The sequence below is a fragment of the Paralichthys olivaceus genome, chromosome 11, assembly GCF_024713975.1.
Source record: "Paralichthys olivaceus isolate ysfri-2021 chromosome 11, ASM2471397v2, whole genome shotgun sequence".
Lineage (NCBI taxonomy): Eukaryota > Metazoa > Chordata > Actinopteri > Pleuronectiformes > Paralichthyidae > Paralichthys > Paralichthys olivaceus.
The window spans coordinates 6070096-6089944 of record NC_091103.1 but is presented as its reverse complement, the minus strand read 5'-3'; the positions used below and the strand labels follow the sequence as shown (position 1 = coordinate 6089944).

Below are 19849 nucleotides of genomic sequence, written 5' to 3'. Positions count from 1 at the left end.
ATCAAAATATAATCATTTGCTTAATTGTGAGGCCTTGCCAAGAGCTATGTAATTACTTGAAAAGAAATATGGCTGAAATTGGATCCCAGTGTGTGAAATGTGACCTGGCATGGGGTTTGGTGTGGACATGGAGGCGGAGCGACGGTCAGGCCTAAGGCCAACTTCCTGTTTTGATGTGTATATTATAGCCAATGTACTTAGATTTACTTAAAAAGCTTTATCTTTTAAAGACAACAATATCATTATATGTCCTATTTAATAATACGAGCTTAATAACGGTCTGCCTCATCACTTCATTTAAGAAGTACAGGTTTGTGAATAACATCATTAACATGTATTTTAATATGGCTGCGCTGCACATGTTATGAAATGTAAAGAACTCCTGCTCGTGCAAATGAAAAGGTATTGTTGAATAGTTCTGCTTGTGAAATAAGCTCAGTTTTTGGCATGCACATCCGAATGAGCTTATATTTCTATATTATCTGATAGTTGGCTGGTGTATAAGTGATTTGCAGTGATTATGTGTCTCCCAGAGGTCCCACCATACATGGAGCTGTTTATTCCACAGCCTTACAGTATCAGGAGAACAGGTGCTGGCCCTTAATGATCCCTGTGGGAGTTTGGTTTCATCTTTGATTAATTGGAATGTTAACAGAAGAAGAGTTATCCTAATAGCTTCTTGTTGCCAACCCTGCGGAAGTGTTTAGGGGTGGGTGGGCGGGGAGGGGGCAAAGAGAGGAAAGGGGTTTAAAAATAGACTCCATCAGGGCACGATGGGAAAAGAGTTGCCATTTAAATCCCAACAAAGCAATTTGCAGTGAGTAATTAAGAGGACGGAAACACTTTATCGCACTTCCCTTATACAGTATGAGTCGACCATTTCCAGCAGATATTATTCACATCAGACAAATGCTGGTTAATTGTGTTTCTTATTCTCTGCAGAGTCAAACAGGTCAGCTGGAATATGACCAGCTATATTACTGGAAAGTGATGTCTCTGAATGAGTTTCTGGATTTGCTTCAAAGCTGATCCAGGGACATGCACAGACATTTTGAGAGGCCGTTGCTCTAACCTGGAAAAAAAAAGTCAACCCCACCCACCATGCTTAGTGTAAGTTAAGATATATAAGAACAGATAGGCTGCAGTTTCCTGTATATAGTTTAAGCAACAATATGATTTTGCGTCTTGAGCTTAACACTGTCATCTATCCACAATATTCAATCAACTCTTACTAAATAAATTCAGATGGTTATGAGTGGACACACTCATAATATGCAGAGCAAAACAGTTTGGGCCTGTTTCACACGATGAGGGTCACAGGGCATTGCTTTTTAAAAATCTTCTTTGAATAAAAATAAAAATGCAAGAAACTAAATCAATATTTTCATTTTAGAAAAAAATCCCAAATTAACAAACACAACTGAGTCCTCCTCATCTCTGAGTGTGGACCCCCCCCTCATTTAGACAGGCTGGTTAGTGATGTGACATTTGAGTGGCCCTCTGGTGTGTGTGTGGGGGGGAACAGGAGGTCAGTGGCTGATGGTTTTTCTCTGTGAATAGATGACAGTCCATCTTTTCCTTGAATAGATGATGACATTCGTCTGTATTTATAGAAGCAGTATTTCTAGACCTTTGTTGAACCTGGAGCTCCAGTTAACAAACCCTATTTATAAACGATGGCAGCGTATCAACACACTCCATTGTAATTATTTTGGCTTATTAAGGAATTATTGCATGTGATGTATTGTTTCGCGCTGGTCGTCATTAAGATAGAAATCAGCAGCCGCAGAGAACATCACGTAGATCACCGTGACACGATGCTTACATTGGAGATTCACCAGAGGACGCGCAGAGAAAATAAACAGCTCTGGATTGAGAAACAACACAGACACATGTTGAGGGACAGAATGAAACTTCTAGTTCTGCTCCAACGAGAGAACGAAAAAAAAAAAAAAACTCATACTGATTTAAACAATTGCCGGATTTTCTGCGAATCAAATCTTTGCATATTTTCCTGTTTGGACCAGATGTATACCAAACAGTGGTGACCCCGTACTCTCCTTTTCAATGGGCTCGGGGTGATGTGCGCCGCTTCTTGGTGGAAAGTGTTGCTGCTGAGTCTTAAACATGAAAAAATGCCAGGAATTCAATTGTGTGCAGGCATTTGGGAAACCGGCAACCTGTGTGTGACTTGACCGGCAGGGTCGCATCGCCGGTGCCCCGTAGAGCGTGCAAGCTGTCACACACCGGAACCGCTGCAGGTATATACGCTTCTCTGTGCGTGTGAGGGTCAAACGCGTTGCTCCTGCAGTGAATGAGTTGACCTCGTTTGTCTTGATGATTATAATCAGTCATCTCTGAGAGCACAACCGGGGGCACAATCGCAGTTATTCAGTGCGCGCTAGGCGGAAAAAGACGCACGAAAACAAAAGCTCAAGTTGCGCCAAAACCCTTATCACCTCTCGCAGAAAAAATGGAGGATTAATAGAAACATCTATTCATCACCTGCAGCTGCAAGAACATGGGCCATCAGATCCATCCTAAAGAAAATACACTCACTTTTTTTAACGTGGAATTAACTTTTACGCAGGGCCTGTTTTGTACAATGCAATGGTAACAAAGACATTCTATTTGTGTGGTTGTTGTTTATTGAATCTATTGTTATGGTTATGAAGAGAAAAAAAATAGCCCACAATGTGCCTCTGTGGTTACCCGTTCATTTTTTTTAAATGAGGAATAGGTTTACTCTCACTATGCCTGTGTTGGCACCAGCTGAGTCATGCAGCCGTGCCACTTCAATAAGATATTTTAATATAATAGTGAAGTATTTGAAAAATACTTAGGCAAAAATAATAATAATACGCGTCTAATCAGTAAATTCATTTTTGTCTTTTTTTTCATGAACAAAACACAGTGCGTATCCAGGCTGGGGCAGATCAGCGGACATTATAATCAGTGGAAAATAAGAAAACATGCAATATAGTGAAGCGGGCCTGTGTTGGAGTCATGAACCTCGGCTGGCCTTATCTCTCTCAGCCCCTGTCACATCGGTCACATCCTGTATGCAGGCCCATTGTTCCCGGCTGAACTGACAACCTCGGTGCTCAAAATGCGCACCTGCCACGACGCACAGACACGATCACCGTTTGGAAAAGTGTGTGTGTGTGTGTGAGAGAGAGAGTTGTTTGCGTGCACGGGTAGGATGAATATTTTGGTTAATAAATGGTCTCTCAGCTCACTCTCCGAACCCTCAGGCGTAAAAGTAAAATTAATTAAAATTGCGACCATCAAGCTACAACCTAGGACAACAGCTGTATCAATCAATCAATATTTAATAGATCATAATCAATCGTGTTTTTTTTTTCTACGTAAAAAAAAATCTATGACTAAATTCAACCCAAGCTCTTTAATTCCAGCCCTGCCCGTCATTTATGTAAAGGTTGGTTACACACGATTCCTTGTGAAACACTTGTATTTATTATTTTTAGAAGCGTGTTTAGAATACACTTGCCTTTCAAACGTGCCCTTATCTCCGTATTGTTTACAAAACATTAATGTGAGGAAGCAGAGAATGTACACAGCTACATTTCAGGCTCGCCTCGACGGTCCCTGCGCGCACAGGAGCCAGGACGGCCAAGTGTCAGTGTTGTTGCTCCTACTGGGACCTCGGCTGTCTGTGGATCAGTCCCGGAGCTGGTGGCGTTTTCCCTCTTGTGTTTCTGTTTATTACTTTTATTCTGCAAAAAACCACGGACCAGATCTGGTTTGTGCTCATAGTTCGTTGGTTGCTGAAGGAGCCTCTTTAATTTCACTGAGATGAATAAGCTGAAGTACCCGGACTTTCCGTGTTGGCAGCGTGGTTATGGTTTCATGCTGAATTTGTCTTCAAATGATGGAGCGAAAACATTCTCTCCCTAATCGTCCCTGCAATGCATCTTCTATTTAATGGTTAAAATGAATATCCTTTCATGCGCCTCAGTCTGACCACAGGAAATGAAATTGCATTATGTGGACTTCATCAAATGAAAAATGTAGGCCTGCAAGTATTATTAAATTTTATCCATTAAACTACTTTTAATATTTATTTTTTTTGCTTTCATAAAAGTGGGACAATGATATTTCATCATAAAAAGTACGGTTAATTCATGCACTATTATTTATGTGTTTAAGTTCATGTGAGTTTCTAATTTCTTTACAATAAATATGAGTTTTTTCTCTTTCTCTAACTGACAGAAATCGAGAAACCTTCTAAATTATATTTTTTATATTTGAACATCCCTTCACCAATCCAAACATCCTCTCACCAATGGATGAAACCACAGTCATGTCTTACGATGACAGCAGTAAACTTCAGAAAAATCTCCTGCTAACGTCATTAACATAACTCTACCATTGCAGAAGTTATTACGGAGTTTTGTTTTGTTGGGTCATTGGTTTCCTGTGCAGCACAAAACACATCTAAAGTGTGTCTGTGGTGTGTTTTTCTTTTGATATCACAGATGAGTGTGTGTTTGACAGTGGAGCAGAGGGTGGATCAAGGTGGATGAGTGAATACATCTCCGGGCGTTAGTGAGTCACTCATGAGCCAAGTGCGCCTAATGCTGGAAGGGTGGCTCCACGATCGTATTTAGAATGACCTATTCGATGTCAAAAAGCAATATTCGGTCAATGAACAGCTTTTTAAAATAAAGTTTCTGTGTGTAGCTGTTATGAGTTGTCAAAACAACACATTTTACGCAGTGACACAGTCAAAACCAGATGGCACCAATATATCGATCCGCTGGGATCATATTGATAGTGATGGGGGAGCTGGGATCAGTCGCCAACGTGTCTCTTTAGTGTGTGTCTGAGATGCTCCTCTGAGGCTCACATGCAGGAAAGCGTCGACGTAATTCACCAGTGTGGCTGTTACACTACTGAGAAGGAGGAGCTGGAGTTATAAACTTTAATCCTGCAGAGACGATCCCCTGTCATCAATACTTCAACATGGTTCTTTCTGATAGCACAGGCAGCGTGGAGTGAATGGCTGAATCAATGTATGAATGGATTCATCTTCCCGTCGGATGCCACTTATAGCGCAGCTTCAGTCTTGTGAGACTTTGCTCTGTCGATATTTTGGTAACACGTCCTGTCTTTGTTGGCCTTATTTCCTACATGATTCTGTGGCCTGTGATTTAGTCCACGAGTTAACTGCATTAACACTGTTGTCTTCCTGTCTTGTTGGCAGCGCTCACAGGTAACATCCACGAGTAGAGGGGAAAAGACAAAAACACTCAAATTCCGTGTTATTATTATGCTTATTGTTGTTGTTTTCATTGTTATAATATAGGCTATTGAAATTATTATTATACCGTGTTGTCTCTGCTGCTGTTAGGCTACTATCAGAGTGGGAATTGAAATTGACGTTCATATTAATTATCACATAGAGGTCACATTATATTGAAAAAGGAAAACTTTTCAGAGGATCAAAAAAAAGGTTTCTTTCTTTTATGTGTTCGTTACAAGAATGACACAACTTTCTCCCAGTCTCTATGCTTTGTTATTGTCTACTGACACGAGCTGCTTTATGAATTATATTATATACAAATTTTACTGAATATGATTCTAATAAAATAGGCAACATTCAAGGGAATATGAATGATGCAAAATGTGATTTTTGATAAGAGCAGCACCAGCCACAAGACAAAGCTCATAATATATTAAATAGACTTTAGTCCAACATATATCAGTCCCTGTGCTGAGACACATATTGACAAATTGTTATAATTGTTATAATTATTATTATTAGTAGTAGTACTATAGAATATTTTTTTATTACTGCACGTGTGGAAGCGTCATTTTTACGTATATATTATCGCAACAGTTGGCCTTTAATTAATTCAAATAAATTAAGATAAATAACGAGCAACCTAAAAAATATTGTATGTTAATGTTCCAGCAGTCAGTGGGTCTGAATATCAGACATTTTACGAAGTTAACAGTGGAGTAACAGCAGAGCCAAACCTCAGCTACCCATGCACAATGGTTTCAGATGATAAGATCCCTCTGAACAAACTGGACAAACTAACTTAACTGTATGTTAATAAATTAAAATAGTGTTTTTATCCTGCGTTACCTTCACGCTTTTTTTTCAGCCGATTGCTGTTTGTAAACAGTGGCAACAGTGGTTATCACAGCCCCTACAGCATAAAACAGATTAGTTCATGACCACTGTTTTACTTTAAGAAATACAAGTTTATTAAGAAATTCACAAATCTAGAAAAGAGGGAAAAGTGCTATTAAAATGAAACATGGCCCCAACATGAAGGAGACAAAAATAGAGCTAATCACGTTTATAAAAAAATTATAATAATTAGAAAGATTATCAAACCCTGGCACTGGCTGGCGTCATATTGGAAATCATATCATACATACATGTGGGATCAAGAAATAAGGAAAACCCTAATTGTATTTTGGGCAGTCTGGTGGATCTCTACCAACACTTTCGCTTTTTTTTAATACTAAACAAGATTCACAGCCATGACAGGAGGTGAAGTTTCACCACGTATAGGCCTCACCTCGCTCGGTGCGTGTTAGTTGGAAGGCCAAACAGCTCTGATTCAATCACATGCTAAAGCACTGACTTAATTGGGGCACCTTGTTTTCAAGTTTCATTTGGCAATAGTTTGGATAAGCCGTGCGTAAGGCTGAGGGAAATCATTACGCACAGGCTTGACTCACAGCTGAGCCAGTGTCAGCAATGTCTATATCCCCGTCAAAGTTTTTCACAGGCACAATTTAGACTACAAGTTATGACCATCAGTCCAAGTGTAAAACAGGCGCACCAAATGGCTCCCAGAGGCTGTGCTACCTGTGTCCTGGTGACTTCTTTACCTCCCGTTTCCATCTGATAAAAGTTTCGCATACCTCCTCATCGTCAATGTCAGCTGGACCCGAACAGCTCGTCAGAATGGTCTCTTCAAAAAAAAAATACTCTCGGTTCTGTTTTGAAATCACAGGAAATCACCTCTCACTCTTAGTGTCCTCGTTGTTACGCAGACCGTTTTTTTTTGTGGTAAACTTTAAATATCAATCCTCGTGTGTAACGCCGAGTGTTTGGTCTCGTGTTCCCAGTAAGAGCAGTGCATCATGGACAGCTCCGCGGGCTGGCGGGAGCATGCGAACTGAAGGCCCGCTCCGTTGCTGGAGGAGACCGGGGGCGGCGCTGCGGTGGCCGGGCTCAGCTGCTGCGCATGGTGGGGATGCGCGGGGTGGTGATGGTGACCCATGCCGTTGTAAGAGTTCACCATGCTGGGCAGCGCCATGCTCTGCACCCGGGAGTAAGGGTTATAAGAGGAAGGGGGTGACAGTCCCTTGACGTTCACGGGACTCACGTTGCCACTGGCCATCTGACAGGACGTGTAGGACATCGGGGTCGGTGGCTGGCCGAGCGACCATGAGTTGTTCATGAAGCTAGACTGCAGGTACTTGGGCGGGGACAGGTAACCGTAGCCGTCCCCTCCGAACAACGACTTCCCCGGCTGGAAGTGAGTCGGCGGAGGTCTGAACGGCCGCTTCATTCTGCGGCGTCTCCTGTAGTTCCCCTTCTCGAACATGTCCTCACAGGCCGGGTCGAGAGTCCAGTAATTCCCCTTCCTCTCTCCGCCGCCCTCCCGCGGAACCTTGATGAAGCATTCGTTGAGACTGAGGTTGTGTCTGATACTGTTCTGCCAACCTTTCTTATTTTTCTCATAGAAGGGGAACTTGCTGATGATATACTGGTAAATACCGGACAGAGTCAGGCGCTTCTCGGAGCTCTCCCGGATGGCCATGGCGATTAGCGCGACGTAGGAGTACGGTGGTTTCTGGGACGGGTCCGGCTTCTCCGACACTTTCTCCTGGACCGGCTCCTCTTTGGGCCGCTCTTTCTCCTTGCTGGCGTTGGTGTCGTGGATCATCAAGGCCATTGCGTCATCCTCTGAGTTTTGGTAAGTGGCCATCATTGCGCGCACCAAAACAAAACAAGTCCGGTCCTGATGCCGACAAACACAACTTTAAATGGCGCTTTGCAACCTCGATGAGTGAAGATGCTGCTGCTGCTGCTGCTGCTGGAGGAGCTCAGGGCGCAGCGAGGACTGAAGGTTGTCTTCCACGGAGCGCGCAGAGAAATCTTTATTTTGCAGCTCAGTGTCATGCACCAGGCCCACTCCTCCCCTTAACGAGGATTTTTCTTAACTGGTTTCTGATGCAGTCGAGACCCAAGTTGTGGTTAGTGAGTGAGTAAGCCCAGCCCTTTCCTCTTCTCTCAGATCCACTGACAGGCTGCCTCTGCCCCAATGCTCTCCGTGGAGCGACGTAGTGCTCAGTGATTTGTGCGTATCCGAGATCCGCCTCCGGTCGTTACAGTTGTATGAAAAAGTAATCAGCTTCCCCTCAAAAGCGTCTTTATCAGAGCAGGGTCAAAATAGAATAAACTGTAAACATCTATTTGCATTTAGAGACAATAATGGAAAAACTACATGAATGTGCCATAAAAATAACCAATTGGTTACACATACATGTCTTTATGTTGTGTGTTATACTTATTACAGACTTTTGATTAACGGATCAAACATTTTCTTACGTTATGTTATTTTTGGATAAGAGAGAAAGAACGAAAGAAAGGATGTAAGAAAGAAAGAAAGAGAGAAATGTATAAAGAAAGGAAGAACGAAAGAAAGGATGAAAGAAATAAAGAGCGAGAGAAAGAAATGGCTGAAAAAATGTGCATTTTTCAATAATTCAAGAATGATAATAATTATAGGCATAGTAATATAACACGTTTAAGATGTAACATGTTTTCCAGCCTGGACAAACAATTGTTCCAATAAAACCAAGCTGCAGCCAAATGAATAAATCTCACTCTGCTGTGCCAGATGGAGGCTCTCACATCCTAACCTCAGTGCAAAGACGCGCACATTTGCAAACGGCTGCATGTCCACAGCTCTCATAAGAAAGTCTGGATGGACAGTGCGGCTTAATTAGCTCACATTGAGAGGGAAGTGCACGGAGTGGTGTACATTTCTCCGGCCACCCATGCGGCTCCCCTCGGCTTTCTTTCTCTGGGAGTGTATTTCCGTGCTCTGGGAGTCTGTGCAGGTGGAGCAGCATTGGCATGTGTGTCATCACCCTGCAGCCTGCAGTCTGCAGCCATGGCCGCTGCAGCAGCTGAACCGCGCCGAGAGCCAACCATCTCTCAACGTGCAATTACCACAGACTCGCAGTTTCAAGCGTCACGGCGCACTGTTGTTCCTTGTTCCAATGTCCCGTTCACATGTTTAAGACGAGGAACATTTCCACATAATCTCAACAACGCCATTATGCCACTGCTCTGCAAGTATTTGGCTTAAGGTTGAAACATTACATCATTCACCGTGTTAATTAATTCCACTATCAGACAACACAGTTATCAGTCTGCAGATAAGTAGAATTATTTAAAACTGCTTTGGACCAAAGATATAAAAATAATACAAATATATATTGATTGCATTATTTTTTGTGTATTGGTGACAAATGTAACTACAAATAAGATTTCAGTTCACTAAACATAATTTCTTGTTATGTAGATATTAATCTTGGTTTTCTCTATACTGCCCATTGACGTGAATCATCAGAGATATAGAGCAGTGGTTTGTCAAAAATAAAATAAGAACCACAGAATAGGTATCTTTGTCCTATTGAAACGCTATGTGTTTGGTTTTACCTCATGATTTCAGGAGTTGCTCAGTCTTCCTTTATTGTTCCAGAGAAAGTCTGTGGTCTTCTCCTCTTCTCTGGAATCAAGCAGAGGTGTCACTCAACAAACATTTGAGGAAAGGCCTGTCAAAGTGAGCAAAACTCATTTTGGGTTAAAAAATAAATATAATAATTGGACACATGAAAAATAAAAGCCACTCAAATTATGTGAAAATTTAAAAAAGAAAATCGAAGTATTGCCTATAAGCTACAGTGGTATATAGGTTCATTTAAACATCATGTAAAAGCTGGTAATGATGCCATTTTTAAATTTCTTGCAAAGACCCCTGCAAAAGACTCCTGTACATCACTTTAAAAACATGGCACTAGCTAAATAACGTTTTAGCTGTTTAGCGATGTTGTTAAAAGCTAAAATGTCAACAGAAATATTCTTGAAGTGCAAATGTAAATATGGATTTTCATGTGAGGTTATTCCAAAGCATGCCATTTTTTAAAGTGACTACAACTTTCCTATTAGCAGTTGTGTTAAAAAAAAAAACTTTCATCATAAAAATGCTAATTAGCTTTGCACTTAGCCTATTTCCTGAACAAACTTTCACCAGCACAATTAAGTTTTCTCTGTATTGCAAAAGGGTTATCCTCGCTCACTGTCTCCAGGCAAAGCTGCTGCTCTCAGGTCTGTTTTACGAGTATTGTTATTATTTACTTCCTGTTTTACCTGTAACCGGGCCGGAGCCGCAGCTGCAGTCACGCGCCTCCACGTCACAACAAAGCAGTAAACTAGCTCGTCAACAATCCGTAAAGAAAACATGGCGCTGAAACCTGAGCAGGTTCACAGGCTTCACTGAATCGCTCAGGAATGTTCGTGATCTAGTCTGTTTTCCTCTGATCAGCGATACACAAACAAATACACGAACCCACCAATAAAACAGAGATAATGAATAATAATAATTATAATACAATGAACAAATGGCGACAGTGCAACCTATACATACAAATTGCTCAGTGTAATATGGGCCCATGCTCTTTTGGGTTTAAAGTTAATTCTGACACAATTGAGGCAATTTCCTCTTTATTTATTTATTTAGTATTTATCTTTATTGTTATTTGTTATTTATTTTCACCATGAACAAATCCGCATTGACACTTTTTTTTTTTTTGCCTTTGATGAACATTAAAAAACAAACACACACACACACACACACACACACACACACGCACACACACACTACCACATAACCACAGCCCAGATGTCAGGGTGAAAAGAAAGGAGATTATTCGGAGCGCATGATTCCGTTTGATTTTCTGTTCATTAGACTTTGATTGAATTTTAAGAGGGGCTACTCACCGTGGTGTGCGCTGTCAAAACGAATTGTTAATGATAAAGAGGATCTCGAATGCTTGCAGGAGAAGAGCGAGACACTCCGGTTACTATCACAGGCGGAGAAGTGTCCGTGTTTTCCTCTTAGATAAATACACATCCTCCAAAAGTCTTTCTCAAGTTATCGCTTGATCCCTCTCGAATAAATAAAACATACAACTCATAAAAAAAGATAAAGACAAGTCTCCCCACACACTCTGACACACAGCTATTGAAACACGCGCTATCAGGAAATTAATTTGCATGTGACATGTCGCCTAAAGTTCACGAGTCACAGGCCTGGTATGTGTGATAGTGATATTAGATTTGTAAAGTTGTTGCCCCAATGAGGCAAATCATCCAAACTTTCATTAAGAACATGATTGTGAAGACTGCGATGAGAAAATAAAAATGTTGTAACAACAGTTATAGTTCTTCTAGGACAGACTTATAATCATACATAAATACATATTAATATCAAAGCCTTGATTCTGTATCTTTGATTTGACAAACAGGCCCACTAGTGTATTTTCAACGCGTGGTGTGCGTGCCGTGGGCCTATAATAAACTCGAGACCATCATTGTAACGGCTCCTAATGTAATTTGAAAGAGTGGAATTCCTGTCCTCGCGCACTTCCTGCCCTCGCGGGGTCCGGGACTAGGATGTTTATGATAGCGCGTGCGGGTGGAATGCAGCGGACGGATCCACCGGGTCAGTCCGGGACCGGAGAACCACCACCCGGGCCTCAGTCAGCATCTCACCACAAAGGACCAGGCAGAGGGAAAATCATTTTTTACTTATTACTATTATTCATTATTGATCATTTTTACGTCAAAAGGTTTTTATATGTGGAATATAATTGTCACAACTACACTAGCACTCTATAAACAAGCACTATTATTTATCAATAATAATATTGATAATGATATAATTGAAATAATAATAGATATATCACTGTATTGGTAGTAGTTAAGAGCCAATATCACTAGTATCTTAGTAGTTTTATTTAACTACAATTATTATTAAAGATCATTGTAGTTTTTTATTGTTAAATGTTTCTGTTGCTTTCATGTCTTCTTTGCCTGATGAGCTTTTCAGCTTTGCTGGTTTGTGTTTGCAAAGAACCACTAAAGATAACACAGAATATAAAATGTTATAGATGGGAAGAAGTTCCACCTACATGAAGGTTTTCTAATTCATTATTGTGGAAAATGAAGTTGAACTCTCTTGATGTGAAATTAAACTTATCGTGAAACTGAATGAAGTTGAACGACAAAATGAGCACATTTGTGAATGGTTTGAAATACCTGTAGAGTTACACACTCTACTTCAGACATTTATAATCTGATGCTCTTATTGTCTATATGGCAACCATAAATATAGACATGAGACTTAATGTGTCAGTTAAAACCATCAAGAGGTATTTTATCTAGAGTAGGGCCCATGTGGTCTGGACATCTTTTACTGGTCGTCCCAGTTTGATCTTACTGGGTCGCGCTCTGGTTCATTTGCATCCGTCTTGCCTGCACGATTAAACACCAACAAGACGTTCCCTCTCCTCAATGGAATCCTTATGAGGTGCGGGGCAGAGATGTGAGATGAGGGGAGGGTGGAGGGTTATGGAGGGAATGGGTGAAGAGGAGGAAGAAGGAGGATTTACCCTCAGCCCTCATGCAGCGTCTCCAACTTGGCTCTTGTTCCTCTCCGAAAGAAGAGAGAGAGATAGAGCAAATAAACACTGACCACCAGATCCCCCCCCCTTCATCCTCTTTACATCCCTGCACCCGCATGGATTAAGGTTCGCACAGGGATGAGGATGGGGAGGCGGGGTACACACAGATGCAAACACATATGCACACATGGTCTCACTTTTGAGGTGTTGTGTTTACATGCATGTGCTGCCACAAGAGGAAAATAGTGTTATTCAGGGGTATATGCTCAGCGGGCGGCGTATGAGGGACATTTGTACACTTGTACAGTCCATCGCCTCTCCTGCACACACTCAGATCATTGAGTGAGAGTGCACATCAACCCCAAATCTACCCTCATACATCACTCTTTCATTAACTGAACTGTGGAGGGTGATGTGTGTTTCTGGTGGCCCGGCGTGTTTACATTTCTTATCGGCTGCAGGAAGCCTATGGGAAGCTCTATGGCCTTCTACAGTAAGTCCTGTGACATGGACATAATCCATCGAAAAGCAAAAACGCCCTCAATCCAGTTTCTGCAGTTGTTCAATTACTCTCACGGGGATCTCTTCTGTGTTTGAAAATTGTAACTTCTGACAAACTCAAACAGTGAAAGAACTTGAATATTTCACTTCGTTGGCAGATATTATCACCGCTTTTAGTACAAAAACACACATTACTGGGGAAAATTAGAGCTCGACAGAGATTTGGTTAACCCCAGGTCGAGATGCCGAATTCAGAAAAAGAAGAAGAGTATATAGATGAGATAAATGTAGTTTACAGAACGACTGAAAAGCACAAGTCAACTTAAAGAGGGAGGTGAGGAGAGTGGTGAAAATGGAGGGCAGAGCAGAGGACAGCCACATTGTGTTCTCGCGAACATTTACTGAGAGGTGAAGAGCTGCAGCCTCCTGCCAACAACATTCTCTTTGAGGTTTTTTCGTTATTGTACTGGTGCCAGGGCTTAAATGATTCACAGGAGCAGACGAACGTGTGCACTGTATGTGCCTTCAAGCAAAGGGAGCACGGCAAATGAAAAAGGGAGGGGAAAAAAGAAAAGAAGGTAAACTGGTGATTATACAAAGCTCAACAAACTGACACTACAAGTGAAATGTTCCTCCTCACAATATAAACTTCCCCAAAAGTCACCGGCTGAACCTTCTCACCCCTTGAAACAGCTCGGCTGTAGTCCACAGCCAAAATGTCACACTTCACAATCCCCAAGTAACCTCAAACCCATTTCCACGTCTTCATCCCGGGACAGGGATTAGATTTCAGGCCAAATCAAAACAAGTCACTTCGTTAGAGGTAATTACACAGGTAGCCTACCTCGCAGGGCAAACAAACATGGCTGCCAGCTGACACCCTGAAGACAGATCAAAGTGTGGGCCTGACATGGAACGGTGGAGGAGAACACTCAAACATTGGCTTGTTCACCACTCACACACTCTCACCTTCTCTTACATGTGTGCGTCTGGCTGCGGGAAGTTGCTTAAGGGAGTGTGAATGTGTGTGTATGTGTGTGTGTACACATCACGCACTTCCTCTTTATAGACTGGGGATTCAGCAGTTGAAAGATGGAGAGGAATCAGAGGTGAATAGAGTGACCTTTACAGTTGAGCTGCATGTGAGAACAGTGTGTGTTAATGGTGCAGAACAGCAGAGACGTTCTGCTCGTACTGTGCTAAGGGTGGTACTCTCTGCTTTGGTGGTCTGTGTGAAGAATGACATCAGACATGGTGGGTGTGTTAGCTGTCAATGTGGCTCTTTTCTATGACAAGTGTGTTGTAATAGCCACTTTTAAACCTTGTTCCATGCACTTACTCCTAGTTTCACATCACATTAGGTTTATTTTTATTTTTCTTACACAATGAAAGTGATTAAGAGTCGTCCAGAAATATCAACTCAGGCCCCCGCTTGAAGAGCATTTCCCAAAAATTCAAGAAACACTCTTTGTGTGTGTTGGTTTCGCTTTCTTAGCCAGCATTCAGCCTCCCTTTGAACCACAGTGTTGTTAGGGCAACTGGGCAAGGTTATTCCTCCCTCCTCTAACATGCCAGTCTACCTGTGCACAATAGAGCGGAGTGCATGTGGGTTGCAGTGAATAAGGTAAGAGATGTTATCTCATCACCACATGGAAAGAAGAACAACGAGAAGCCAGGCTGAGCACCAGCTGTCCTTCAAGGTCTTTTTACCTGTTGTGCTCTGTCTCTCTCATCAGCCGTCTCTGTTCTTCTTGTGTTGCTTCTTTATCTCTCTATCTCTTGATTACTAACCATGCTTAAGATGTAACTCAGGGTCCACGCTGTGCTACTTTTGATTAGTGGAGGAAAAGCCGCTGTTAGAGATGGCTCCCTTGCATAATGTGGTGCAACATGTACACGGACTCCTAAAAGAGAGAGGGGGGCAAACGTGTTAGGATATGACCTGAAACGAGACAGAAAGCAACAGACATGATGGAACAATGAAAAAAAAAAAGTATTTTATCATTTCAGGTTGAGTTCATCGAGAACATATATGGTTCTGACTTTCGCTATAGTAAATCACCACAAGCAAGATGAAACAATGGGGCATGTGAGGGTCAAAAATGGAGTGTGACCCAATCTAAGTTTTTCATTTTTATTTTGGCCACCTTTTTTCTTTGAACACTGAGAGATGATGTTTGGAGCCAGCGCTGCTGACTTCAAACGGACCCAGTGAGTGTAGTTTGAAAATGAAATCTCGAAACCACACGCACCACTAAAACACACTGTGCTCGGCCAACACAGCGTCATTCTGTGCAGGATCGACTTGCACACTGCACACCACACAAACCTCCCCAATTCCAGCTCTCCTGCCTCCGTCATGACCTCAATAACAAACAGGAAAACCAGGAAATGGAACACACACGCTCGAAGAGACAAAATCACTCATATTCTAGAAAAAAATGATGCACACACACACACACACACACACACACACACGCAGGCACAGTGGCTGTGGTAACCTTGACGATAGTTAGAGTGGGTCTAGCCGAGCCAGGAGCAGAGGATGAGGGGAGAGTTTAGAGTTACTGTTTCCAACTGGAACACAGCAGAAGCCCCTCTGGCTCCACGTGGACGAATCATAATCACCTAATTACTGCTGGAAAATGTGGAAAAAATGCAAGTCGAATAAATGAAAGGTGAAATGTGGGTCAGACGAACATTGATCCATCATAGTTTGGATTTCCTTTATTTACATCTACCAAGGAGGTTTTGATTTCACTTTTGTCTGTAGTTTGTTTGTTGCTTTATTATTTAGCAGAATTATGTTAAGTCTATCGTTTGCCATCAAACCTTGGAGGGATGAGGCCTTGGCCTCGGAAGAAACCATTAAAGTTTGGTAGATGATTCAGGGCCAGCTCCAGGAATTCATTTCATTGTCTTAAACTATGTTTTATGAAAACATTTAATTTAGGTTACCAGACCACTTCTTGCTATTGTAAGAAATAAGCAGTCATGAAGAATTGTTTGGCTGATTGATCTGCCCAGAGTTATTATTGTAATCCATATTTGTCTTAAAGTATATTTCTGTTGTGCATTGTACATGGGTCAGTGTGTTAATACAATATTTTTCTAGTTCATAAAAGTCATAAAAAAACATTAAGAATATTGCAATTTGAGAAAATATTACAAAAATATTAAATCATGGAAATGTAGATAAAAGAGGTTTTCCTAAAATTGCTTTCAAATGTGTAGTAATTTATTATCCTCACATTTATTAAAGAGTTTAGAAAAACTATTTTAAAATTCTTAAAAAATATGTTGTTTTATACATTTATACAAATTTATGTAATAAACTAATTATACAATTTACCGTCATTGTGACCACTATCACTAAATCGAGGCTGACTTATTATTTCCATCATACATAGTAAGTAGGCCAATGTAATGTGATGCCGTCAAATGTATTTTATTTTAATAAAGTGCCGTTCATCAATGCATAGAATGCAATTCTTGCTTTTAATTGACCCCTGTTTTAAATCTAATAAGTATTACAATGTGATGTGTGATTACAGTTTATCTGTGGTGGCTGTCTGAATCAGACATCACACAAGGTGGCCTCCATCAGCGCCTGATTCAGAGTCGCAGAGGAAAAGAGGAGTATTCGAAGGGAGAACACGTCCCAGCCAGGGCAGAGCAGGGCGAGGTCAGAGAAGGGGGGATAAAAGGAGGGAGAGAGTTCTTCCTTTGGTGCTTTTCCCCCTGAGGGCAGAGAGGAGGAGAGCGGGGCTGCTCCCCTGACAGATCTGAAGATGTCCTGTTTTGCTTCTCCTCTGTTCTCCCTCTTCCTGCAGGAAGCAACATCACGCTGGGCACCAAAGCCTTGGCAAGCCTGGGCCGTTCAGATCTGATTCTAATGTGTGCTTCTGCAGATGTAATGGAACATGCAGATGTGCATAAAGTCAAATGCAATTGACTTGAGATGTCGAAGAAGCGGTGCAAGTGGTTGGGCCACTGAAATAATGAACCACTATAATTATATGACGTGTCAATCCAAGAAACCATCTTCACGATGAAACGCCAGGAGAAGCTGCAGCTGCCAAATGAAACAGGGACAGACGTTCGTATTATACTGTTTGTGTTTTTCAAAATCATTGTTGTAAACAATTTTGGCAAAACAACGAAACAAAATGTTTCAATTTCTCGAAACACGAGAGGTTTTGTGTTATATTCTTCCACAACAACCTCTGGAAAATGCCCAAAGACATAAAGTAAAAATGCAAACAACAGTGTACACATACGATATGACACATGTAAAAGAGAAAAGAAAACGTCTGAGGAAAATGTGAGCCAGTGAAAATATGCAATTAAAGAATTTCAAAGAAAAAACAACAAACGCAGTCAAAGTTGTGTGATTATTGAAAGAAAATGAACAGTTGCATTAGAAGTGCTGAGAGCAGTGGAGGTTACAGGATTAATATAAACACTGAACAGAGCTGGCGTCTTAACTAATCGTACTCAAAACTGAAAACACTTCTGTGGCAACTGAAATACACGAAAGAAGTTGAGATGGCAAGTTGAAATGGAAAGACTGAAAGAAGTAGAAGTGTCCGTGTGAATAATGAATGAAACTGAACTGTTAATTTAAGTGTCTGTGCGGAGCAGCTGAGAACTGAGGCGGTAATAATGTGACAAATGTAGTCAGGAGTGTTGGTTGACGTACAATCTCTGTAAACTCTTATTATACTCTCAGTGATGTAAGCAGATGTGTCAGCTCACATTTAAACACTGAAAGGCAGAGGAAGCAGATTCATTTATTTTACATTAATAAAAGACTATAACACAAATTAAAATATTACTTCTTAAAACACTTCATATATAAAAACTATTTGCACGTACTCATTCATGTAATACATGTGCTGAACTCTCATATCACATTCATTCATAAAATCTGGTGATTTTAGATTTCATACACTCACACACTCTTGTGCACACACATACTGCGATGACTTTTGTTCTCATATCCATCAACACTTTTGTGATTCACACTGACATCATCACACACACACACACACACACACACACACACACACACACACACACACACACACACACACACACACACACACACACACACACACACACACACACACACACACACACTCAGTGTCGGCTCTGTGGAGTCTCCCAGGACCCACTTACGCTCTTTGAGTCTCCATCCAGAGCCGGCCTCTCTCCTCCTCTTCCTCTGTCTCTCTCGACTTTTTTGTACATGGGCCACGTTTCTCTCCTCCGCTCCCCTCTGACTATTCATTCACACTGGCTGCCTCAATGTGTGTGTGTCTGTGTGTGCGAGTGTGTGTGTTTTCCTCTCATTCTTAGTGTGAGACTTTATCTCTGAATCAGATAAGGCTTCGGTACTGGTCTTAAACCTTCAGCAGATCTGTCCAAACACATGAGCTCACGTCAGAGGGCTGCTGCTGCCTGTTAACTCCATGAGCTAATATACCGTCCATGTGTTTGTTGGTCGGGCTGGGGGGGGGGTTGGGGGGGGGCTGTGGTTTCTTTCTTCATCTCTAACTTCAGTTTTCCATTATTTCTCTTCCTATCCTTTATTATTTACCGTCCCACTGCTTAGCTCTGATCAGTGTGGCCTCGTTCCTCCATCTCGTCTTCTCTCTTGCTCTCTGTCCTTATGCCTCATGTACAGCTTGAATTTGATCCTGTTAACATTATCAGATGTGGAGATCTTAAACACAGGCCGTCGTCAAGACAACAAAGCTGAAGCCACACAGGCAGAGTTGGGCTCATGATGGTGTCGTTGGTAATGTGTGTGTGTGTGTGTTGTCAGGGACTGGGTGAGCAAAGGGGTGTAAATGTATATGTGTGCCACAGGCTGCTACAAAGAGAACAATAGCTGGGTATATGATTTTTGTGTGCACACGTGTATTTCATCACCCTGTGTGGCTGTTCGATGACTGGCTTGTAAGGGTGTGTATGTGTGTGTGTGTGTATTCTGTTAGGAGGGGACTAAGGTTACCCCCTGATAGAGGCAGCGCGGGGTCATCCCGCGGTGGGACACTTCTCAGGGGTGACCCCGCCGCCCCTCATGGCCCCCCGAGCAGACGGGACTTCTGAGGAGAGTAGAGGAAGGACCAGAGGAGAGACCCCTGGAGAACAGGACCCCCGGTCTGCCCCAGACCCCGGACCCCAGCCCCGGCAGGGCCCGACCCAGGCCCAATGTGTTCCCAATCAGGAGAAACACAAACAATACTTTCATTAAAGAGCGGAGGCCGCTGAGGAGCACACACACACACACACACACACACAGAAAGAGAGACAGACAGAACCATTTCTTTTTTTTCAAATGTTTCAAAAATGATGACAAACATTAATTTATTAAAATTGGATTAAAACAAATTAAGCAGATGTATAATCAGAGCTGGCAAATAGCTGTCAAATCACTATTATCACCATCACCCATGACCCCAAATCCTGCCTTCCCTTTCCTCCTCCTCCATTCTTTTTAGTCTCTATCCGGGAAAACAAACGGAGGGATTAGGGATTTTTGGAGGAGTAATGGGAGCCAGGTGGAGGAGTGCGACTGTGGGGGTCTCCTGCC

At 41.9% G+C, this 19849-nt stretch overlaps 1 protein-coding gene across 1 annotated transcript; it reads right to left on the bottom strand.

Annotated features, from left to right (window-relative positions):
• Positions 1-6213: 6213 nt before the first annotated feature.
• On the bottom strand, positions 6214-8392 carry foxl2a (forkhead box L2a). Its single transcript, XM_020094851.2, has one exon. It carries the CDS (start codon positions 7980-7982, stop codon positions 7062-7064), a length of 921 nt encoding a protein of 306 aa, XP_019950410.2. The 5' UTR covers positions 7983-8392; the 3' UTR covers positions 6214-7061.
• Positions 8393-19849: the final 11457 nt, after the last annotated feature.